Source organism: Boleophthalmus pectinirostris, unplaced genomic scaffold (assembly GCF_026225935.1).
Source record: "Boleophthalmus pectinirostris isolate CB_2022bp ecotype Guang Dong unplaced genomic scaffold, ASM2622593v1 HiC_scaffold_10, whole genome shotgun sequence".
Taxonomy (NCBI): domain Eukaryota; kingdom Metazoa; phylum Chordata; class Actinopteri; order Gobiiformes; family Gobiidae; genus Boleophthalmus; species Boleophthalmus pectinirostris.
The window spans coordinates 35,930,827-35,950,127 of NW_026570971.1; the positions used below are offsets into that span (position 1 = coordinate 35,930,827).

The following is a 19,301-nucleotide window of genomic DNA, read 5'->3' on the forward strand; positions in this document are numbered from 1 at the left end:
TAAACCAGGACTAAACCAGGTCTAAACCAGGACTAAACCAGGACTAAACCAGGACTAAACCAGGTCTAAACCAGGACTAAACCAGGACTAAACCAGGACTAAACCAGGTCTAAACCAGGTCTAAACCAGAACTAAACCAGGTCTAAACCAGAACTAAACCAGAACTAAACCAGGACTAAACCAGGACTAAACCAGGACTAAACCAGGTCTAAACCAGAACTAAACCAGAACTAAACCAGGACTAAACCAGGTCTAAACCAGGATTAAACCAGAACTAAACCAGAACTAAACCAGGTCTAAACCAGGTCTAAACCAGAACTAAACCAGGTCTAAACCAGAACTAAACCAGGTCTAAACCAGAACTAAACCAGAACTAAACCAGGACTAAACCAGGACTAAACCAGATCTAAACCAGAACTAAACCAGAACTAAACCAGGTCTAAACCAGGTCTAAACCAGAACTAAACCAGGACTAAACCAGGACTAAACCAGGACTAAACCAGGACTTACCACAGAGAACTTGCTGTCTCCGAACCACATGACCCATCTGGTGCCCTCGGCGGCTCGGCTGCGTCCCGTCATGTACCAGGACACGATGCGCCCGGGCCACCACGAAAACCCACGCAGCTTCCCCCAAACCAGCTCCCCTATGCCAAACCCACGGCCGTCCTGGAGGAAGAGGAAGAGGAGGAAGAGGAGAGTGTGAGACAGAGACACAGAACAATGTCAGAATTCTGCTGTGACTTTTAACTGTTGTGTCTAAGAGAGATTTGACCTAAAACAGCAACCTATAACAAATTCAAAGTAATATTTAAAGGTGCACTATGTAACATTTCTGAATATTGTTTGTCTCCGTGGAGATGTTATTCCTATGCCTGGAATGTTCCAAAGTCTGGCATTTAAGTGACCTGAAAGGATGACATCTCCTGACTGTGTCCAACAAATAGATAAGTTACTGACTTGCACAGTAAAAAACATCAACCTTAACACATCTAATGTCACACTGTGAAAGAGGCAGGAAAACATATCACTATGGAGACGAGCAGAAAAGTTCCACACTGCACCTTTAAGCAAAACCTTAAGAGATTTCAATGAAACTTTGTCATGTCCTGTTGTACTTGGTGATTTTTATATTCTTACCTCCTCGTACTCGGGCTCTGTGTCTGTTGATTTGGGTGAGCTCTTCTCAGCACCCATGGGTCCTGGCTCCGGCGTCGTGGCGACAGTGGGAGAGGCAGGGTCTGTGGGCTGCTGCTGAAGAAGAGGAGAGGGTGGAGGAGGAGGATGAGGGGGTGAAATATCCTGCTTTTCTAACACCGGCGGCTCTAAGGGGGACTGGGGCTCTGGTACAGACTGGATCTTGGTCTGGTTCTTGGTCTGGGTCTTGGTGTGGACTTTAGGCGGTACTTGGTCTAGTATTTGTAGCGGACTGTGCGCGTTTGGCAGCTCTGAAGGCTTCTCCTGAGGCTGTGGTGGTGGTAGTTGAGGTCGGGTTGAAGGCAGTGGGTGCTTGATTAAAAACAGGTCCCGTTCCAAGTCCAAGTCCTGGTCTTGGTCTGGATCTTGGTCGTGGTCGAGATCTGGGTCTTTCTCGTCTGGCTCCTTCATGGCGTTTATGGCTGACATCAGTTTGGCTTTTTTCTCAGCCTGAAAACACACAAACATTTGGGTTTATTCAAAATGTTGAAAGATAAATATAATGTTGTTTTTTTTTGCTCATTTGTATAACACAGAGAATTAAAGTTGTACTCAGTGGTGTAATGGTTTTTCACACATGTTTAACACACAAACCCTGCATATTTAGGCTGAGTTCTCATCCCAAACAGAAAACACTGTGTTCCACTGTGTTGTGATGTCATGTTTAAACTCCATACACTTTCACTAGAATCATTTCAGTCCTGGAATTTCCAATCTCTTCTGAACTAAAGGTAAAAGGAGCTTGACTTGAAAAATACTTGAAAACTATTGTTTCATAACATCACAAGGTGGAACAGAGCATTTGGAGCTTTGGAGATGGAGACAGACTCATAATAAAAGTTACTCAACCATGTGTGAATGAAACAAAACACAATTCCAGGTGTGTTTTTGAGGAGGGAACATGGATTAAAGCTCAAAATAATTCATTTTTGAGTAATACAGAACACAAAAACACATTGGACATGATTACTTGTTTATTTCTCTTCTAATTTGGTGTTTTGGTTCTCAAATGATTCTCCAATCAGAAAACAGAATGAGCCTCACATGACTCATTTGTGTTGCCAGTTTTAATGCTAAAGTCCAATGTGTTTAAATCTGAAATGTCTCTCTCTGATCTGAACAGTCTCTCCCTAAACCCCAGCACCTTCACCAGTCCTGAGTCAGTGCTAGTGCAGCCTCTGCAGCTCAGTAAAGGAATTCTGGAGGTTCTCAGACTTAGACACTTTACTGTACACAGTAGCTCACACATCACAATATAATATAATAACAAAAAGTAAAAAATACAAATGGTAATAATAAATTCTAATCAAGTTTAAAAAAGGCAGGTGCAAATAAAGCATACTTACATTAAATGTAAATGTACAAGTAAAAATAAAATAGAAAAATAAGAAATAAAATATAAAATCTCAGTTATATACAAGAGAGTATATTCTGAGCTTTCACATGAGGTCTGTCCATAAACTGTGAATGACAAACTTTTGTGTGTCTCTATCTGCAGGTGAAGCTCTGGAGACACAAGTTCACATGTGATTGTACATTTAAAGCAGTAAGAGTGCAGGCTACACCCTGCTGTGAAGAAAATGTAAATTCTAAATACAACTTACTCAACCCATCTTTGCTCTTCAAACAACAAATACAAACAAACCTATGTCCACCAATAATAATTACTTTATTCCAACAAAGATTCAAATAAATAACTGATTTCATTTCTTATTTCTACTTTCCAAGGCCGTGATTAGACCAGCCCAAGCTCAGTGCAGACATGAGGCCTCAGCGAGTCCTGCTCTGGTACACTTCTGTGTCGAGTCTTTTCATTGAGAGCAGCACAGTGTAACTCTAGAGTCCTGAAGTGCGCGGGGTCAGGGGGTCTGTGGTACCCAGTCTGAACTGAACTAAAGCCACAGTAAATCCACAACAGCTGCACTGACACAGGCTGATGTCTCTGTCCAACTCCCAAGACACCACTATGAGACAAAAGCACACACACACACACACACACACACTGTCCCCACACACACACTGTGTCCACATACACACTGTCCCCACATACACACTGTGTCCACATACACACTGTCCCCACATACACACTGTGTCCACATACACACTGTCCCCACATACACACTGTGTCCACATACACACTGTGTCCACACACACACTGTCCCCACACACACACTGTGTCCACACACACACTGTGTCCACATACACACTGTGTCCACATACACACTGTCCCCACATACACACTGTGTCCACATACACACTGTGTCCACATACACACTGTCCCCACACACACACTGTGTCCACATACACACTGTGTCCACACACACACTGTGTCCACACACACACTGTGTCCACATACACACTGTGTCCACATACACACTGTCCCCACACACACACTGTGTCCACATACACACTGTCCCCAAACACACACTGTGTCCACATACACACTGTGTCCACACACACACTGTGTCCACACACACACTGTGTCCACATACACACTGTGTCCACACACACACTGTGTCCACATACACAGTGAGTTAATTTTTTCACTCTATATGATTTAGTGTTAAGACACTATTGTAGTCACAGCTGCCCTGGGACAGACTGACAGAAGTGAGGCATGTTCGACCACCACAACGACAGAACTTGGTTCTACAGGAGACAGGACCAACCAAGACTAAACCATGACTTTTAAAATCTTATTTCCTGTAAATAAGAGCACCTGTGTCTTCTGATGATATTTTCATAAATGAGGTTATCTGACCTGCTCGTGCATATACAGGATTCTGAGTTGTACAAAACAAACATAAAACTTAAAAGTTCTGAAATTAATACATACTATAGAGAGAGAGAAATACTTTATTGACCCCGAGTTAATTCAAGTTTTGCTGCAACTTCCACTGTGCATCTCAGTTCCTTTGTGTTTCAGTCAGAGTTCTCAGGTCAGTTTTACAGGACGACTGGTCAGAGAGGGTCAGATCTGTGTCAGGGCAGTTTGAGCAGAGGAAGAGACAAAGTGTTCCTCCTCTGTGTCCTGCAGCATCACAGCAGCCTCCAGGGAACACAACAGGAAAGGCCTCACTCTCACACCGCTCTGGTTTTTGGTAACGAAATGATCCATTCTCTCAAATGATTCCCTCTGGAAGGTCTTCTGTCACATTTACTGCCACATATGGTGTGAAAAGCCTGTAGCATCTTAAATGTCCATAGGTGACTCCTTAGCCTCTTGCACAGTCTCCATGGATACGAGTAGAGCTGGGTATCATTAAGAAATCGCCGATACGATACATAACTCGATACATAGGCCACAGTAAGATACAGTAAGCTTTCAGTTTGATACAATATATTTCAAACTGATTAGATAATGTTCAGTAAAAAATAAAGGCTAAATCATGTCTGTGATACTGAAAGTTTACTACTTCTTGTGCAAAGTTCACATGAAACACAAACATTATATCCTCAAAAGAGTGAAAATGTCAAATGTGTCACATAAACAAGTTTCCTTCCTCTGAACTAGCAACACAACTGAAGATGTAACAAAATAATTTAGAAAAATATACAAAAAAATACTCTTGGTGATATATCGATAAAGCAACCCACAATATCGATACTATATCATCACATTAAACGATATGATATATTGATATTTCAATATTTTTGCACACCCCTAGTTAAGAGAAAAACAAACAGTTCATTTCACACAGTCCAACAGTCACTTGTGTTCACTCCCTCAGAGTGTTTCCTCTGGAAGATCCATGTATGTTGTGAAAAACCTGGAGCATCTTAAATGTCCATCGGCCGCTCCTTAGTGCAGTGAACAACTCTGTATCCTTTTCATTGTCTGTTAAATCAAAGAGGTACAGTTTGTTTTGTGAGACTCCAAACATGTGCTTCTAGCCCTCGGGCTGTAGTCCTATAAATATCTCTAACTGGGACCATTCAAACCCAGTGAACCACATGTTTAGGACCTGGTTTAGTCCGGTCTCATGTGGGAGCCCAGATGTGAACAGTGTAAACCCACATGTGTCAGTCAAACGGACAGACGTGTTTGGAGCATGTGCAGAAATCGTGTGAGGAAATGGTGCCAACGTAACCCGAGCCGACCACAAAACACAAAGTGCAGCTTTCACACACGCTTATGGGCGACAGGAGACAGAGCGTGAACAATTTTTAAAACTTTCCATAATCTATAAAAGTTATTTCATAAAAGACATGGGTTTTCTGCAGTTTGTTCTCACAAGTAGCTACTCTCAGCGTCAATGATCAGCCTGGGCCTTTTTAACTGAGAGATGAGAGGTTTAAGAAGACTATAACATTAAATAAAACCCACAGAGAAATACTTTCATTTTATATGAGAACATGGTTGTCTTAAATCTGAAAAATGTAATATGGCTTTGTCTGGAATGTTCCACAGTACAGCATTAAACCTTTCGATCTTCATGGAGAGCAAACTAGACCAAGTTACAGGTCAGATCTGTGGAGAGGCGACCTCTCTCACAGTCAGAATGTCAGATTTTCTAGTTTTTTTAAACCACCTGTACTTTAATAATTACAAAGTAGAGCTGTTTAATGTCACACTGTGGAACATTCCAGGCAGAGTAATGACCATAGAAACAAGCAGGTGACGGATCCTCCACCAGAACATTTTCACAATGCACCTTTAAATAGGTAAAGAGGAGGGCTGTCAGTCGCTTAAAAATTGTAATTAAACACTTGATTGTCTGAGTTAATTTGTGATTAATCTCATTTAACTTGATTGTTTCTTAATTTACGTTTGAACACATTTTACTTTTGAATAGCATATTTAGCAGTTTTATCTTTTAACTTTAATTAACTTCTGATTAATTTGTGTAAAAAAAAAATCTGGAGCTGTGTCCCTGATTTCAGACAGTGTGATTGACAGGCGGATTAACCAATCAGAGAGAAGCGCGGCGGTTCATGTAAAAAAAGAAAAGAATTTGTAGAGGAGAAGTGTTCTGCATTTGAGAGACACATGATCCAGATGAGCAGCTGTGGTTGGACCGTCTCAAGTGTGGACGTAGGTTTTTCTCGCTCTATGGTCCGAGTCCATCCTGTTTTAATTTCAATTTCCTTCTCCTTATCACTTCTTTCCTCTAGTCATTTCCTTTGCCTGCTGGTCCTCTTTCCTTACACTCTCTCCTCCCTTTTTCCTCCTTCTCTCCTCTCGTCTTCTCTCTCCTCCGTCCTGCTCTATTCTCTCCTCTCTTCCTCTCCTCTGTCCTTTTCACTTCCCTCCTTTTCTCCTCTCTTCCTCTCTCCTTCTTTCTCTCCTCCCTCCTTCTCTCCTCCCTCTCCTTGTCTCTTTGTCCTGGGTGACGCTGCAGGACAGCGGGGGGCAGCGCTGTACAGTACGGGCCCATATATATACGAGGCACATTTTTGTCATAGTGGTGGTGTAGTGCGCCCCTCCGCTGGGCCTCTTCACTTCAGGAGCGACTGCAGCCGACACAAAGCAGCGCGGCTCCCTGTGCACTAATGTCCACACTCCACGAGCATGTGGCCCTCCGAGGAGCTTTTGTGCCTCTATTGGCCCAAATGATCACAGACAAAACTTTTTACACTACAGTGAAATAATTCTACCCCATAACCTCAAAACCATAAAATGATATTGTGACAGACGTAAAAGAACACTTTCAGAGAGTTAAAGGCACGGGCTCTGTCAAAACTGTCTGAAAACATGTGCACCAGTCTGAAAGACAACTGTACACAGCAAAAAGCAGAGGGTTCAAATGTCAGGGTAAAATAGAGTTGTTTTTAACACAAAAAGTGTTATTTGAACTATTTGAACGTAAAATGGGGGTTGGAGTTGATATGGTTGAAGTGAATTCAACTTCCTTTAGTGTTAATCCCACTCACACTTCAAACTCCTGTGAGAGAAGATCCATTTGAACCAGTTTTGTTCATAATTTCATCTTAAATTAACTCAAATAAAGTGTCAAAATAAAACACCTCTGTGTGTTGTTTAATTAAATCAGGAAAACCCTACAAAGTGTTATCTGTTTACACTCAAAACATTAATATAACTCTGGATTTCAGGTTAAACAGGAAATTTGATCCAGTGTTACTTAATTAACATTTCCAATTAAACCCTGAGAAAATGTTGAAGTTGATTTGGTGAGAGTCAGTTTTAACACTCCACTTTTGCTCTGTGATCTCCTGGGCCTCCGATACAAAAATCTTTCAAGAAGTGGCCCTTAATGAAAAAAGTGTGGACAGTCCGACCACAGACTGTAGAAAGAAGTGGAGTGAGTGAGTGTGACGTCACCTACAGCGCTCAGCAACAGTCAAATGAAGCTCACAGACGCTAGCAGTTATAGAAGTTAATTCTGAAGCTGAGTTCTTTACTAGGAATTCTGACTACGAGCAACCAAAGCATAGCAACCACAGAGCCAATCAGGAGAGAGGCTGTTGAAGGTGACGATCCTTCCCACCTGCACCGCTGGTTTAGCAGGGAGCGGGTGCTTAGCAACGCTGTCAATCAAAGAATCTGGGAAAGAAGGCGCCTGATTTCTCTTGTATCATTTTTTATTGCTACTTTTTTAGAAGGTTATTACCATTTTTTATGTCGTTTTACTCTTTGTTATTGTAATTTAATGTGATGTGTGAGCTCCTGAGTCCATGTCACTGCTCTTGTGGATCAATAGTTTGTCTAAGTCTAAAAGTCTGTTATTAATGTTCATATCTTGATTTATGGACAAAACAGTGAAATAAAAACCTCAGGGTCATGTAGCGTAAATATTTAGTTCATATTTAAGTCTGTGAGAGGAACAGTGTAAATCTGGATCAGGACTAACCTAGGACTAGATCAGGACTTGACCAAGGACTTGACGAGCTCCAGATTTACAAAGTTAAATGGGTAAAAATCAAACCGTGTTTAGTTTGAATAAAGTATAATACAGGTTAGGTTTATTCGTATCTGTAGGTCTATTTGTTTAGCAGATTTGAGAGGCTGGTCCCACATTTCACTCATCCACATGATTAACAACAACACGTATAAAAACACAATTACAAAATAAAGTGTTACAGTGCTCCAGTGCAGAATGGTTTGTTCTATAAACAATTAGTCAAATTTCCGGGGCCTTTAAGTGGAGTTTTATGAGAGAGCAACGACTATTTTGCAATGTAAAGTCAAGTGGAGCCAGAGCCCATGGTCACTTCCTGTTTTCAATCCAATCCAACTTCATTTGTACGGCAAATTTTACTAACACAAAGTCTCCAAAGTGCTGCACGGAGCCGATATCGTATCATCAAAAGTCTCACAATAATATCATGGACCATCACAATATATCAAATCACAAGTCTCTTTAGTTAAATGAAGAGTTGTAGTGATTCTCATGTCTTTATTTGTGATTTTCATGTCTTTCTTATTCCCTAAAGCACTTAAATGACTTTGTGCTTGAATTATGTTTTACAAATAATCTCACCTCGTCTCGTCTCACCATGATGCAGTTTTAACTAAAACACAGATGGAACTACATAGACCATGATCCTTTGGTGTTGTCAGTGCAGACTACATGAAGAAATAACTGTTATGAAGCAACTTAAAAGCTTAATTCTTCATTTTATAACAGCACCGAAGGCTTTTTAAGGCTTTTAAAAGAAAAAAGTAACACAATTTAGAACAGGACCAAACATCTGGCACGTTTTGAGGTTTTATTCTTACTATTTCCTTTTAACTTATCTTAGTCCTACCATATTCCTACAAGCATCCTAATTGTTTTTATATTTGTACAGCACATTTTACCATCACAAAGTCTCCAAAGTGCTGCAGAGAGTAAATAATACAATAATGCATAAAATAAATAAATGTGCAAGTCAATAAAAAAAATGTAAAAATACTAAAATGATCAGCAATACAAGACAGTCAGAGGAGCACACAGTTCTCATGTCGTGTTAAAGCCGGTGAGTAAAAGTGTGTTTTTAAATGGACTGAAGGATGCTCTTAATGTGAGGAGGAGAGATTCTAAAGTTTGGGGCCAACCACAGAAATGGTCACTCCAGGTTTGAGTCTCATTTTTGGGAGGACAAGTTGGAGCTGGTCCTCAGACCTGTGTCCATTCACATATAAGTTACACTAGAGTGTGGTTTTATCAGGCCAAGCGTGTTTAAACAAATCCATCAGTTCACATATCGCTCAAACAGCTCAGGTTAAATGCAGTTTGAATAAAGTGTCACTAAATATTATTTCCTTGTAGCGCGACAGAAAAACTCTTTGAAGAAACACAAAGCCTGTGACAGTGTGATCTCCACAGGCTCCAGACGCAGCAGGAGCACGCCTTTTGTTTGGAGATTATACACGTATGGACTATATACACTAGATATGGACTCTACTGCAACTACAAGTACTGAGGGCCGAGTACTGCCTCATACATGCAGCTCTGAGTGCACCGTGTCTGACTTTTACTGCAGTAAAAACATAAAAACATACAAAACTGAACATTTAAATGGTTTGTAGTGATCCAAAGTTATTCCTCACTTTCCCAACATATTCCTAGCATCCTAATTATCCTACTTATTAATTATTATCAGCTTTTCTGGTGGAAGGTCAAATGCTTTTCTCTATGGAGATGTTGATTTGGAATGTTTCAGAGTATGGCATTAAACCTTTCTATCTTCATGGAGACCAAACTAGACCAAGTTACAGACCAGAGTGTCTGTTTTTCTAGGTATTTTTGAGCTATAAACCACCTGTAATTGAATAAATCTAAGGTAGAGCTGTTTAATGTCACATTGTGGAACATTCCAGGCAGAGCAGTGACGTATCCATAGAAACAGGCGACACTGTAAAATCTAATAAGTAGATCTTACTTGAAAACATCTAGGAAACTGATTGCCTTAAAAAAATGGGACTGAAGTGGAGTGTGACTCTAAAGCTGAGTTTACGAGTCGTTCCTCAGTGTAGTGGTCAGTAAATTTCTCTTTCATCAAACTCGGCTCAACAAGTGAAGTGAACTTTAGTTTTCATTCATAGAATCATGTTGTGAAGCTGAGCCAACCAATCAGTCAGTTCCTCAAATCTGAAACATGTAGTAACATTTACTTAAAGAGTAAGTTCATCTTACTTGGTAACACCATGGAAACTGAATGTCTTGAATGCAAATAAATATTACTTATTTACATCAGGCGACCGCATAGGGCCCCTGAACCTGGAGGGGCCCCCAAACAACTGCCCTCAGTGCCACTAATAGCTGAGGCCTCAGAGCAATTTGATTTCCTCTCATTAAATGAGAGTGGTTTATAAACAAAAACCCTCCACAAAAATAGTCTCTGATCGTCAAATCTATTTTAACTGTCAAAGCATTCACCCCTTTCACATTAGAATGGACTAGTCCACCTGACCTGATCCCCTTCAACAGAATCATAACAGAACCATATGTGATAGATGTAAACAACATCATGTACTAACAAAAAATAAAACTACTTTCACTTCTGGTTATCTAATCCATCCTAACTCAAATAAAGATGTGAATGTCTCATGAACAATGGGGAAAAACAGACAATAAATACAACAAAACAATGTACTAAAGAGGGTCCCAAACTCAAGTTGCCTAAGGTCCCCAAATTTCTAACTCTGCCACAAATTTCCACAAGTTTGAGTAAAAACAGGTTCTGTTCGATAATAATGCCATTTAGATCTGCATCAGGTACTAGGATTTGAATATGTATTAGTCTTTGAATAAAACGAAGCAAAAGTTTTGTTCAATTTAAGTTCAAAACACATCGTAACATGTGAAACAATAAAAGAATAAAGCTCAGAAGTTCCTTGTTTCAGTCAAGTTGACCTTCATCTAAATGACAAGTCATGTGCTTTTTTCACCCTGAAAGTGACTGTTATTTTACAACAATCATTAAGATCCACTAATGTGTCGCTGTGAGTAAAGTAAACAAGCTGAATGAAAATGAACCCTACTGTTAGATTAGACAGTGTAGCATCTTAATTATACAAATGATTAATTATTATACATTTTTCTGCTGGAGTTTCCATCAAATTCTTTTCTCCATGGAGATGTTTTTGCTTGACTGGAATGTTCCACAGTATGGCATTAAACCTTTCTCTGAAGACAAAACCAGACCAAGTTACAGGTCTGATCTGTGGAGAGGCGACCCCGCTCACAGTCACAATGTCTGATTTTGTAGGTTTTTTTGACACATAAAACCACCTGTATTTGAATAAATGTAAAGTAGATCTGTTTAATGTCACACTGCGGAACATTCCAGGCAGAGCAATGACATCTCCATAGAAACAAGCAGGTGATGGACTCTCAACACAGGGCACCTTTAATAATATGATTTTGTTCAAAGTTCACATTTTTAACACATCCAGAAGAATTGACAATAAACTGAAATCTTCACTGACACACAGGTCACATTTACATGATGTTCTTTTACATTCTGAATTAAATAGTTCAGAATTCAAATATTCTCTTGGAGTTTACATGGAAATAATAATTCTGAATTGAGGTTTACATGGAAAACTCGTTAAATATTCTTTATTTAATGTGTCTGAGCGTCTGGGGGAGGGGAAGGTTCTGATTGGACAGAGACACCAATGGATTTATGTCGACCGGAAGCTGCTCCCGGCTTTTCTGTCATCTTGGTTTGTCGTTACTCCACGGCAGAGTTGGGAAGGTGACTTTTAAAATGTATTCCCTTACAGATTACAGATTACATACCCCAAAATGTAGTTTGTAACGTAATCCATTAAATTACTTAGAGTAACATAATCTGAATACTTTGGATTACTTGATTTGCTGTAGAGAAGCAAAGACGAGGAAATCTTCACATAAGATATTTTGTTTGCTAAAAGAAAATGAAAAGCCCAGACTTTACTTCACCATATTAAAAATATTATTGATAAAAGAGAAGAAAACACGTCCACACAGCATGGTTTAGTACTGTTAAATCCTGTTTTAGACCTCTTTTAGACCTGGTGTGAGTCCTGCTTTAGTCCTGCTTTAGTCCTAGTTTAGACCTGGTTTAGACCTGGTTTAGTCCTGGTTTAGACCTGGTTTAGACCTGGTTTAGACCTGGTTTAGTCCTGGTTTAGTCCTGGTTTAGACCTGGTTTAGACCTGGTTTAGTCCTGGTTTAGTCCTGGTTTAGACCTGGTTTAGACCTGGTTTAGTCCTGGTTTAGACCTGGTTTAGTCCTGGTTTAGACCTGGTTTAGACCTGGTTTAGACCTGGTTTAGTGTCCGGCAATGAGTGGAATTACTGAAGAAAAAAAAAAAAAAAAAGGAAATAGGCCAAAATGTGAAAACAGGAAAATCCTTCTGTGTAATCCATTTATTTTAACCAAGTAACTGTAATCCAATTACCACTCATTGAAATAGTAACTGTAACCGAATATAGTTACTCATAATTTGTACTCTGATTACATAACGCCAGTACATGTAATCTGTTACTCCCCAACACTGCTCCACGGACACAAACTTGATCCAAACTTTTTCCGCTGTGGTTTCTATGATAACTGTGCAGCAGCTGGAGAATTGTCTCATCACACTTTACGTCTGTGAGCTGAGGAGGAGAAGGGAAGAGTGTCGGAGAAGGAGGAAGAAGACAAAGTGAGTGTGAGACTGTTCTACCTCAGCCCACTCCCACATCCCGCTCACAAATCCAAAGAGACACGAATCAAAGTCCAAAGACAGAACTGATGGAGCCAGAATGTCAGAAGAGCGACACAAGGAGCATGCACCGAACCACCGACATTATTTTTAACAAGAATAAACAATATAAGAATAATCCAGGAATAAATTCATTTGGTGTTAAAATTGGAATAAACCTCCTACTTACTTTGGAATTAAGTTTAATTCCCAATAATCATTTTCATTAGGAAGTGTTTACATGGACTTTTTAAAGCAGAATTCATTTTTATTCAGAAATCAGTTTTATTCAGAATGAAAGCTCTCATGTAAACATGGCAAGGGAGGGCATCTGACACACTGGGACATTTCAGAACATGTTTGTGCAAATCTAAACTACAGGATTAGCATCTTTTATGCAGAATAAATCAGGACATTCCGTTGTTTGTGGAGAAAATGATGACACTTTAGTGATTTTCTGATTGCAATTTAGCTTCCATTGTGATTCTGCTTTTGTCCATAAAAACTCAAGTAGAAGTAATAATAACAATAATAATAATAAAGGCATGTGAATCCTTCTAAGTTCAAAGTTACATAAGCACAAACGTTGGCCTCTTTCGCGCAGCCACAACTCAAGCGTGACCTACTAAAGTTGACATTTCTGGGGAAAACTCCTCCTTTCTCAACAGGCTACTTTCTCCTCTCCAACATGGCAGGCATTTTTAAATCTCCGCCTGTCCCTTTAAGAGGCGAGCGTGCGGGACTACGGGACTACAACAACAAGAAAACTTAAAACTCAGCATTTTTTTTCACCTGCTAATCTCACAGGTACTGGAACGTCACGCGAACGTCAACTAAACAAACAACGGCACATACCCACAAGAGCATAGTCCGACATCAGGTCTGTCACCCCCCGGGAGCGCGCACGGCTGCTTTTCCTCCACAAACAGGGAGAGAAGGAGGGAGGGAAGGAGAGAGGGGAAAAGAGGGAGAGAGAGGGAAGACTTGTGCGTTTCTTTGTGTGGGAATTCGGACGTCATGTGACCGCGGAGGAGGGACACGATTGGCTGGAAGCGGAAAGGGACTTGCAAAACATTGGAGCCGAGCCAAAGGAGGTTGTCTTGGAGTGAGACAGAAAAGAAAAGGACTGGACCAGGACTCAACCAGGTCTAAACCAGGTCTACATCAGGACTCAACCAGGTCTAAACCAGGTCTACATCAGGACTAAACCAGGTCTAAACCAGGTCTACATCAGGACTCAACCAGGTCTAAACCAGGTCTACATCAGGACTAAACCAGGTCTAAACCAGGTCTACATCAGGATTAAACCAGGTCTACATCAGGACTAAACCAGGTCTAAACCAGGTCTACATCAGGACTAAACCAGGTCTAAACCAGGTCTACATCAGGACTAAACCAGGTCTACATCAGGACTAAACCAGGTCTACATCAGGACTAAACCAGGTCTACATCAGGTCTAAACCAGGTCTAAACCCGGTCTACATCAGGACTAAACCAGGTCTACATCAGGATTAAACCAGGTCTACATCAGGACTAAACCAGGTCTACACCAGGACTAAACCAAGTCTAAATCAGGACTAAACCAGGACTAAACCAGGACTAAACCAGGACTACATCAGGACTAAATCAGGTCTAAATCAGGACTAAACCAGGTCTAAAGCTGGACTACAGGACAAACCTGAACTAAAAAAGTATACAAGAGTGAGTCTAACCAGGGACTAAACTAGGACTATACCAGGACTAAAATAATATTAATCAAGGACTAAACCAGGTCTACATCAGGACTAAACCAGGTCTACATCAGGACTAAATCTGGTTTAAATCTGGACTATAGGATAAAAATGTAACTATAAAAAAGTTTAACCAAGGATTAAACCAGGTCTAACTCAGAACTAAAATAATATTAATCAAGGACCAAGGACTAAACCATGTCTAAATCTGGACTATAAGACAAAACCTGACCTAAATAAAACTATACAAGATTGGGCCTAACTAAGGACTAAGCCAGGACTAACTCAGATCTAAATCAAAACTGATGTAGGTAAAACCTGAACTAAACCAGGACTAAACTAGGACTAGAACAAAACCAAACAAAGTCTACATCAGGACTAAAGTGTGTGAGTGGACTCAGCCTACAAGTGGGTCTAAAACAGGACTAAACCTGGACTAAAACAAGACTAAACCTGGACTAAAACAAGACTAAACCTGGACTAAAACAAGACTAAAGATGGACTAAACCTGGACTGAACTGGACTAAACTGGACTAAACCTGGACTATTACAGAACAAATGCAGGAATAAATAAACAAGAACCAAACCAGAAGTAAACCAGGAACAACTGGGAACTAAATCAGGACTAAACCAGGACTAAAATAGGACTAAACTAGGACTAGAACAGGACCAAACAAAGTCTACATCAGGACCAGGACTAAACTGGATGGGTGAACGCACCTTACAAGCAGGCCTAAACCAGGACTCAACCAGGCCTAAACCAGGACTAAACCAGGCCTAAACCAGGACTAATCCAGGCCTAAACCTGAACTTAAATAAGATGAAACAAGTGGGACTAATCAAAAAAGCAGGTTGGACTAAATGGTAATCCTGGTAGGACTACAGGTCTAAACCAGGTCTAAACCAGGTCTAAACCAGGTCTAAACCAGGTCCAAACCAGGTCTAAACCAGGTCCAAACCAGGTCCAAACCAGGTCCAAAAAAGTTCTAAACCAGGTCTAAACTAGATCCAAACCAGGTCCAAACCAGGACAAAAAAAGTTCAAAACTAGGTCTAAATCAGGTCTAAAAACAAAACTCATGGGTTTATGTTGTGTTGTGTTTCTGTTGAGGAAAGTCAATAGTTTTTAATAAAACTTCAATGTGACGTCATAATTACACTTTATTATTATTTTTTTTTTTTGATCTCTTGAGCTTTAAAAATGGAGAAACGCTGTGAGAGAAAAACAGACGAGTCTTTGTCCTTGCTCGGTGAAAAGCTCACGTGACAAACGCTGAAATAAACCAGCGGCGTTCACAATTAGCATCTTTAGCCCCTTTAAATCTCCGTCTCGTTTCAAAAATCCTCTCAGTCGTATTTTAAAGCTTCACTTGTGGAGCTCCAGCATGTCCCACTAATACCAACGTATTTTACCCCCAGACAGGTTTATGGGCCACTAATGCTCCAGGGAGAGGGGCAGAAGAGAGGGGCAAAACAGAGGGGGCAGAAGAGGGCAGAAGGGGCAAAACAGAGGGGCAGAACAGAGGGCAGAAGAGAGGGCAAAAACAGAGGGGCAGAAGAGAGGGGCAAAGAGGGGCAAAACAGAGGGGGCAGAACAGAGGGGGCAGAAGAGAGGGGCAAAACAGAGGGGGCAGAAGAGAGGGGCAAAACAGAGGGGCAAAACAGAGGGGCAGAACAGAGGGGGCAGAAGAGAGGGGCAGAAGAGAGGGGCAGAAGAGAGGGGCAGAAGAGAGGGGCAGAAGAGAGGGGCAAAACAGACAGAAGAGAGGGACAGAAGAGAGGGGACAGAAGAGAGGGGGCAGAAGAGAGGGGCAAAACCCCAGGTGTACATCAGGACTAAACCAGGTCTAAAGTTGGACTACAGGAACTATAAAAAGTGTACAAGCGTGAGTCTAACCAAGGACTAAACCAGGACTAAAAAAGGACTAAGAGTTCTTTCACACTGACAGCAGTTGTTGCACCAAACGTTCCATTAGATCCAGAAGCTCTTAACTGTGTTGTTTTTTGTTGGTGTGAAGATCTGCACTAAATCAATCGGACTGAGACTCAGAACAGATCTGGTCTTGGTCCACGTGACTCTGCACCAAAAGCCAAACTCCAAACAGACCAAACAGCTGCAGATATGTAGAAGTATAAGAGACACTGAGGCTCAAAATAAATCCTCTGTGTTCTGTCTGCGCTCAGTTATACATCATTTTATTCTCCAATAATCAGGACGTTTGCAGTTAGGATGCTAGTTGATAGTTAAGCAATGTGGAATACTGTCAGGACAAAACCAGGACTAAACCAGGACTAAACCAGGACTAAAACAGGACTAAACCAGGACTAAACCAGGACAAAAACAGGACTAAACCAGGACTAAACCAGGACAAAAACAGGACTAAACCAGGACAAAAAACAGGACTAAACCAGGACAAAAAACAGGACTAAATCAGGAAAAAAAAAACTAAACTAAACCAGGACTAAAATAAGAATATAACAGGACTAAAGCAGGACTAAACCAAAACTCGACCAAACCTAAACTAGGACCAAAACAGGACTGGTAATAAGGTAAAAAAGGAATAACTTTGGACAACTGCAAACTGTTCTGTTTTTGCTGTTTTTCATACAAAAAGAAAGTTCGGAGGTTGTGGGTTAGACTCCAGATCTTTCTGAGCATGAGAAATCTGTCAACAGTCAAATATTGTTTTCATCTGAACCCGAGTCTTCTCTGGGTCTGTTCTGTTCACAGTTTCCCTCGCGCTGAAATTGGACCTGTCAAAAGTTTGATGTGTGAAACATGAGTCAAAGTGTCAAACAGCAGATCAGCACGGAAGAACAGAACTCTCTACCTCTTTCATGAACAGAGGATGGAGGGAGCGTGGAGAGAAAGAGGGGGAAGGGGAGGAGAGAGAGATTGTGAAGTGAAAGAGAGGAAAGGGGGGAGAGAGAGAGTGAGAGAGGGGAGGGGAGAAGGAGAAAAAGTGAAAACGGTGGAGAAAGAGAGAAAAGCAAGTGGGGCAGAGTAAAAGAAAATAAAAGGGAAAAGAGGGAGAGTGAAAGAGTGAAAGAAGAGAAAGGGATATGGAGAGAGGGTGGAAGATAAGAGAAAAAAGAAAACAGAAGGAGGGAGAGAAAAAACAGAAGGGGAGAGAGAGAGAGGAGCGAGGACGAGAAAAAGTGACAAAGGGGGAGAAAGAGAAAAGCAGAAAAGAAGGTGACGCTCAGTCTGACAAAGATCACTTTAGGAGTGATGAGGATTTAAACGTGTTAAAAAGTGTGAAAATAGAAAAGAATCCTACAAAACCCGACCTTTGTGAAAGCCGGATGCCCTGAAGAACAAGGACAGTTTGAATTCCCAAAATGCATTGCTCTCTGTGGGAGAATTCTTTCTGGGCCTAAACTTGTGGAGCTGCAGTACCTGGAGTCGACCTTGGGGAAAGCAGACGCCTGATTGGTCTGTTATTAATGTTTGGAATAGTGGAAGTGCCTGACATCAGAAGTGAAGGAGAAAAACGGGATGTTTTTACAATATAAAATGAACTGGAGCCTGAGTTGATGGAGTCAGAAGTTCCCCCATGTTCACTTCTTGTTTGGAAAACAGTGGCTAGCAGGTCTAGCTCCATTTATATAAACAGTCTCTGGTAAGTTTTGTGCTGTTTGTAGTTGAATGAATCAAAAGTGTAACAGTGTGCTCTGTCTGATGGAAACTTTATTCAAACAAAACTAGGCCAGAGATGAGTTTTTATGATGCATTTACACAGACACAGAGTTTAATACAGATCCTCTCTCTCTCTGTCTTTCTCTGTCTCTCTCTCTCTCTCTCTCTCTGTCTCTCTCTCTCTTTCTTTCTCTCTGTCTCTCTCTGTCTCTCTCTCTCTCTCTTCTCTCTCTCTCTCTCTCTCTCTCTCTCTCTGTCTCTCTTTCTTTCTCTCTGTCTCTCTTCTCTGTCTCTCTCTCTCTCTCTGTCTCTCTTTCTTTCTCTCTTTCTTTCTCTCTGTCTCTCTCTCTCTCTCTCTGTCTCTCTGTCTCTCTTTCTTTCTCTCTGTCTTTCTCTCTGTCTCTCTTTCTTTCTCTCTGTCCCTCTTTCTTTCTCTCTCTTCTCTCTCTCTCTCTCTCTGTCTCTCTTTCTCTCTCTGTCTCTCTCTCTCTCTCTGTCTCTCTTTCTTTCTCTCTTTCTTTCTCTCTGTCTCTCTCTCTCTCTCTCTGTCTCTCTGTCTCTCTTTCTTTCTCTCTGTCTCTCTCTCTCTGTGTCTGTCTCTCACCTCCATCTTCCACTTGGCGAGCCATTCTTCTCGGGTGCGTTTGCTGATGTAGTAGGGGTCTCCGGCCTGGAACGTGACCCTGGGCACAGGCCTCTGACGCAGGCTGATCTCCCAGCCCACGCCCCCTCTCATCCGCCCACGCCCGCCCTGCGCCGACACAACAACAGAGCACGTCATGATGACTTTATGAGACACAATCCACAACAAAAACACCTCTTAAAGGTGCACTGTGAGGCTTTTCTGTTGGGGATCTGTATTAAACAAATCAAACAGAATTGTGCTGTGCACCTTTAACTGGAACCAAAAAACATGAGCACATTAAACTGATTTTTAAGTGTTGTTGCACTGACTTCCAGTTCGTTTTCAAGTTGATTTTAGGATTTTATTGTTTGTTTTTAAAGCTTTGACTGGACTGGTCCAGGAGGGGCCGTCTCTATAGAGACAAGTAGGTAGTGGACCCTGCATCAGAAAAACACAAAACACATCCTTTCTCCTCGGCATTTGTCCAGAGT

The 19,301-nt window shown here is 41.1% G+C and overlaps 1 protein-coding gene across 3 annotated transcripts in view; it reads right to left on the bottom strand.

Moving 5' to 3' along the window:
* Positions 1 to 19,301, bottom strand: part of dnmt3ab (DNA (cytosine-5-)-methyltransferase 3 alpha b) — a 55,695-nt gene that overhangs the window by 20,826 nt on the left and 15,568 nt on the right. For all 3 annotated transcript variants that reach the window (XM_055156746.1, XM_020920526.2, XM_055156751.1), the window contains exons 3-5: positions 18,790 to 18,936; positions 1,141 to 1,647; positions 511 to 669 (exon numbers count right to left, since the gene is read on the bottom strand). In XM_055156746.1, coding sequence (XP_055012721.1) covers positions 511 to 669; positions 1,141 to 1,647; positions 18,790 to 18,936 — 813 coding nt within the window. The remainder of the gene's footprint in view (positions 1 to 510; positions 670 to 1,140; positions 1,648 to 18,789; positions 18,937 to 19,301) is intronic.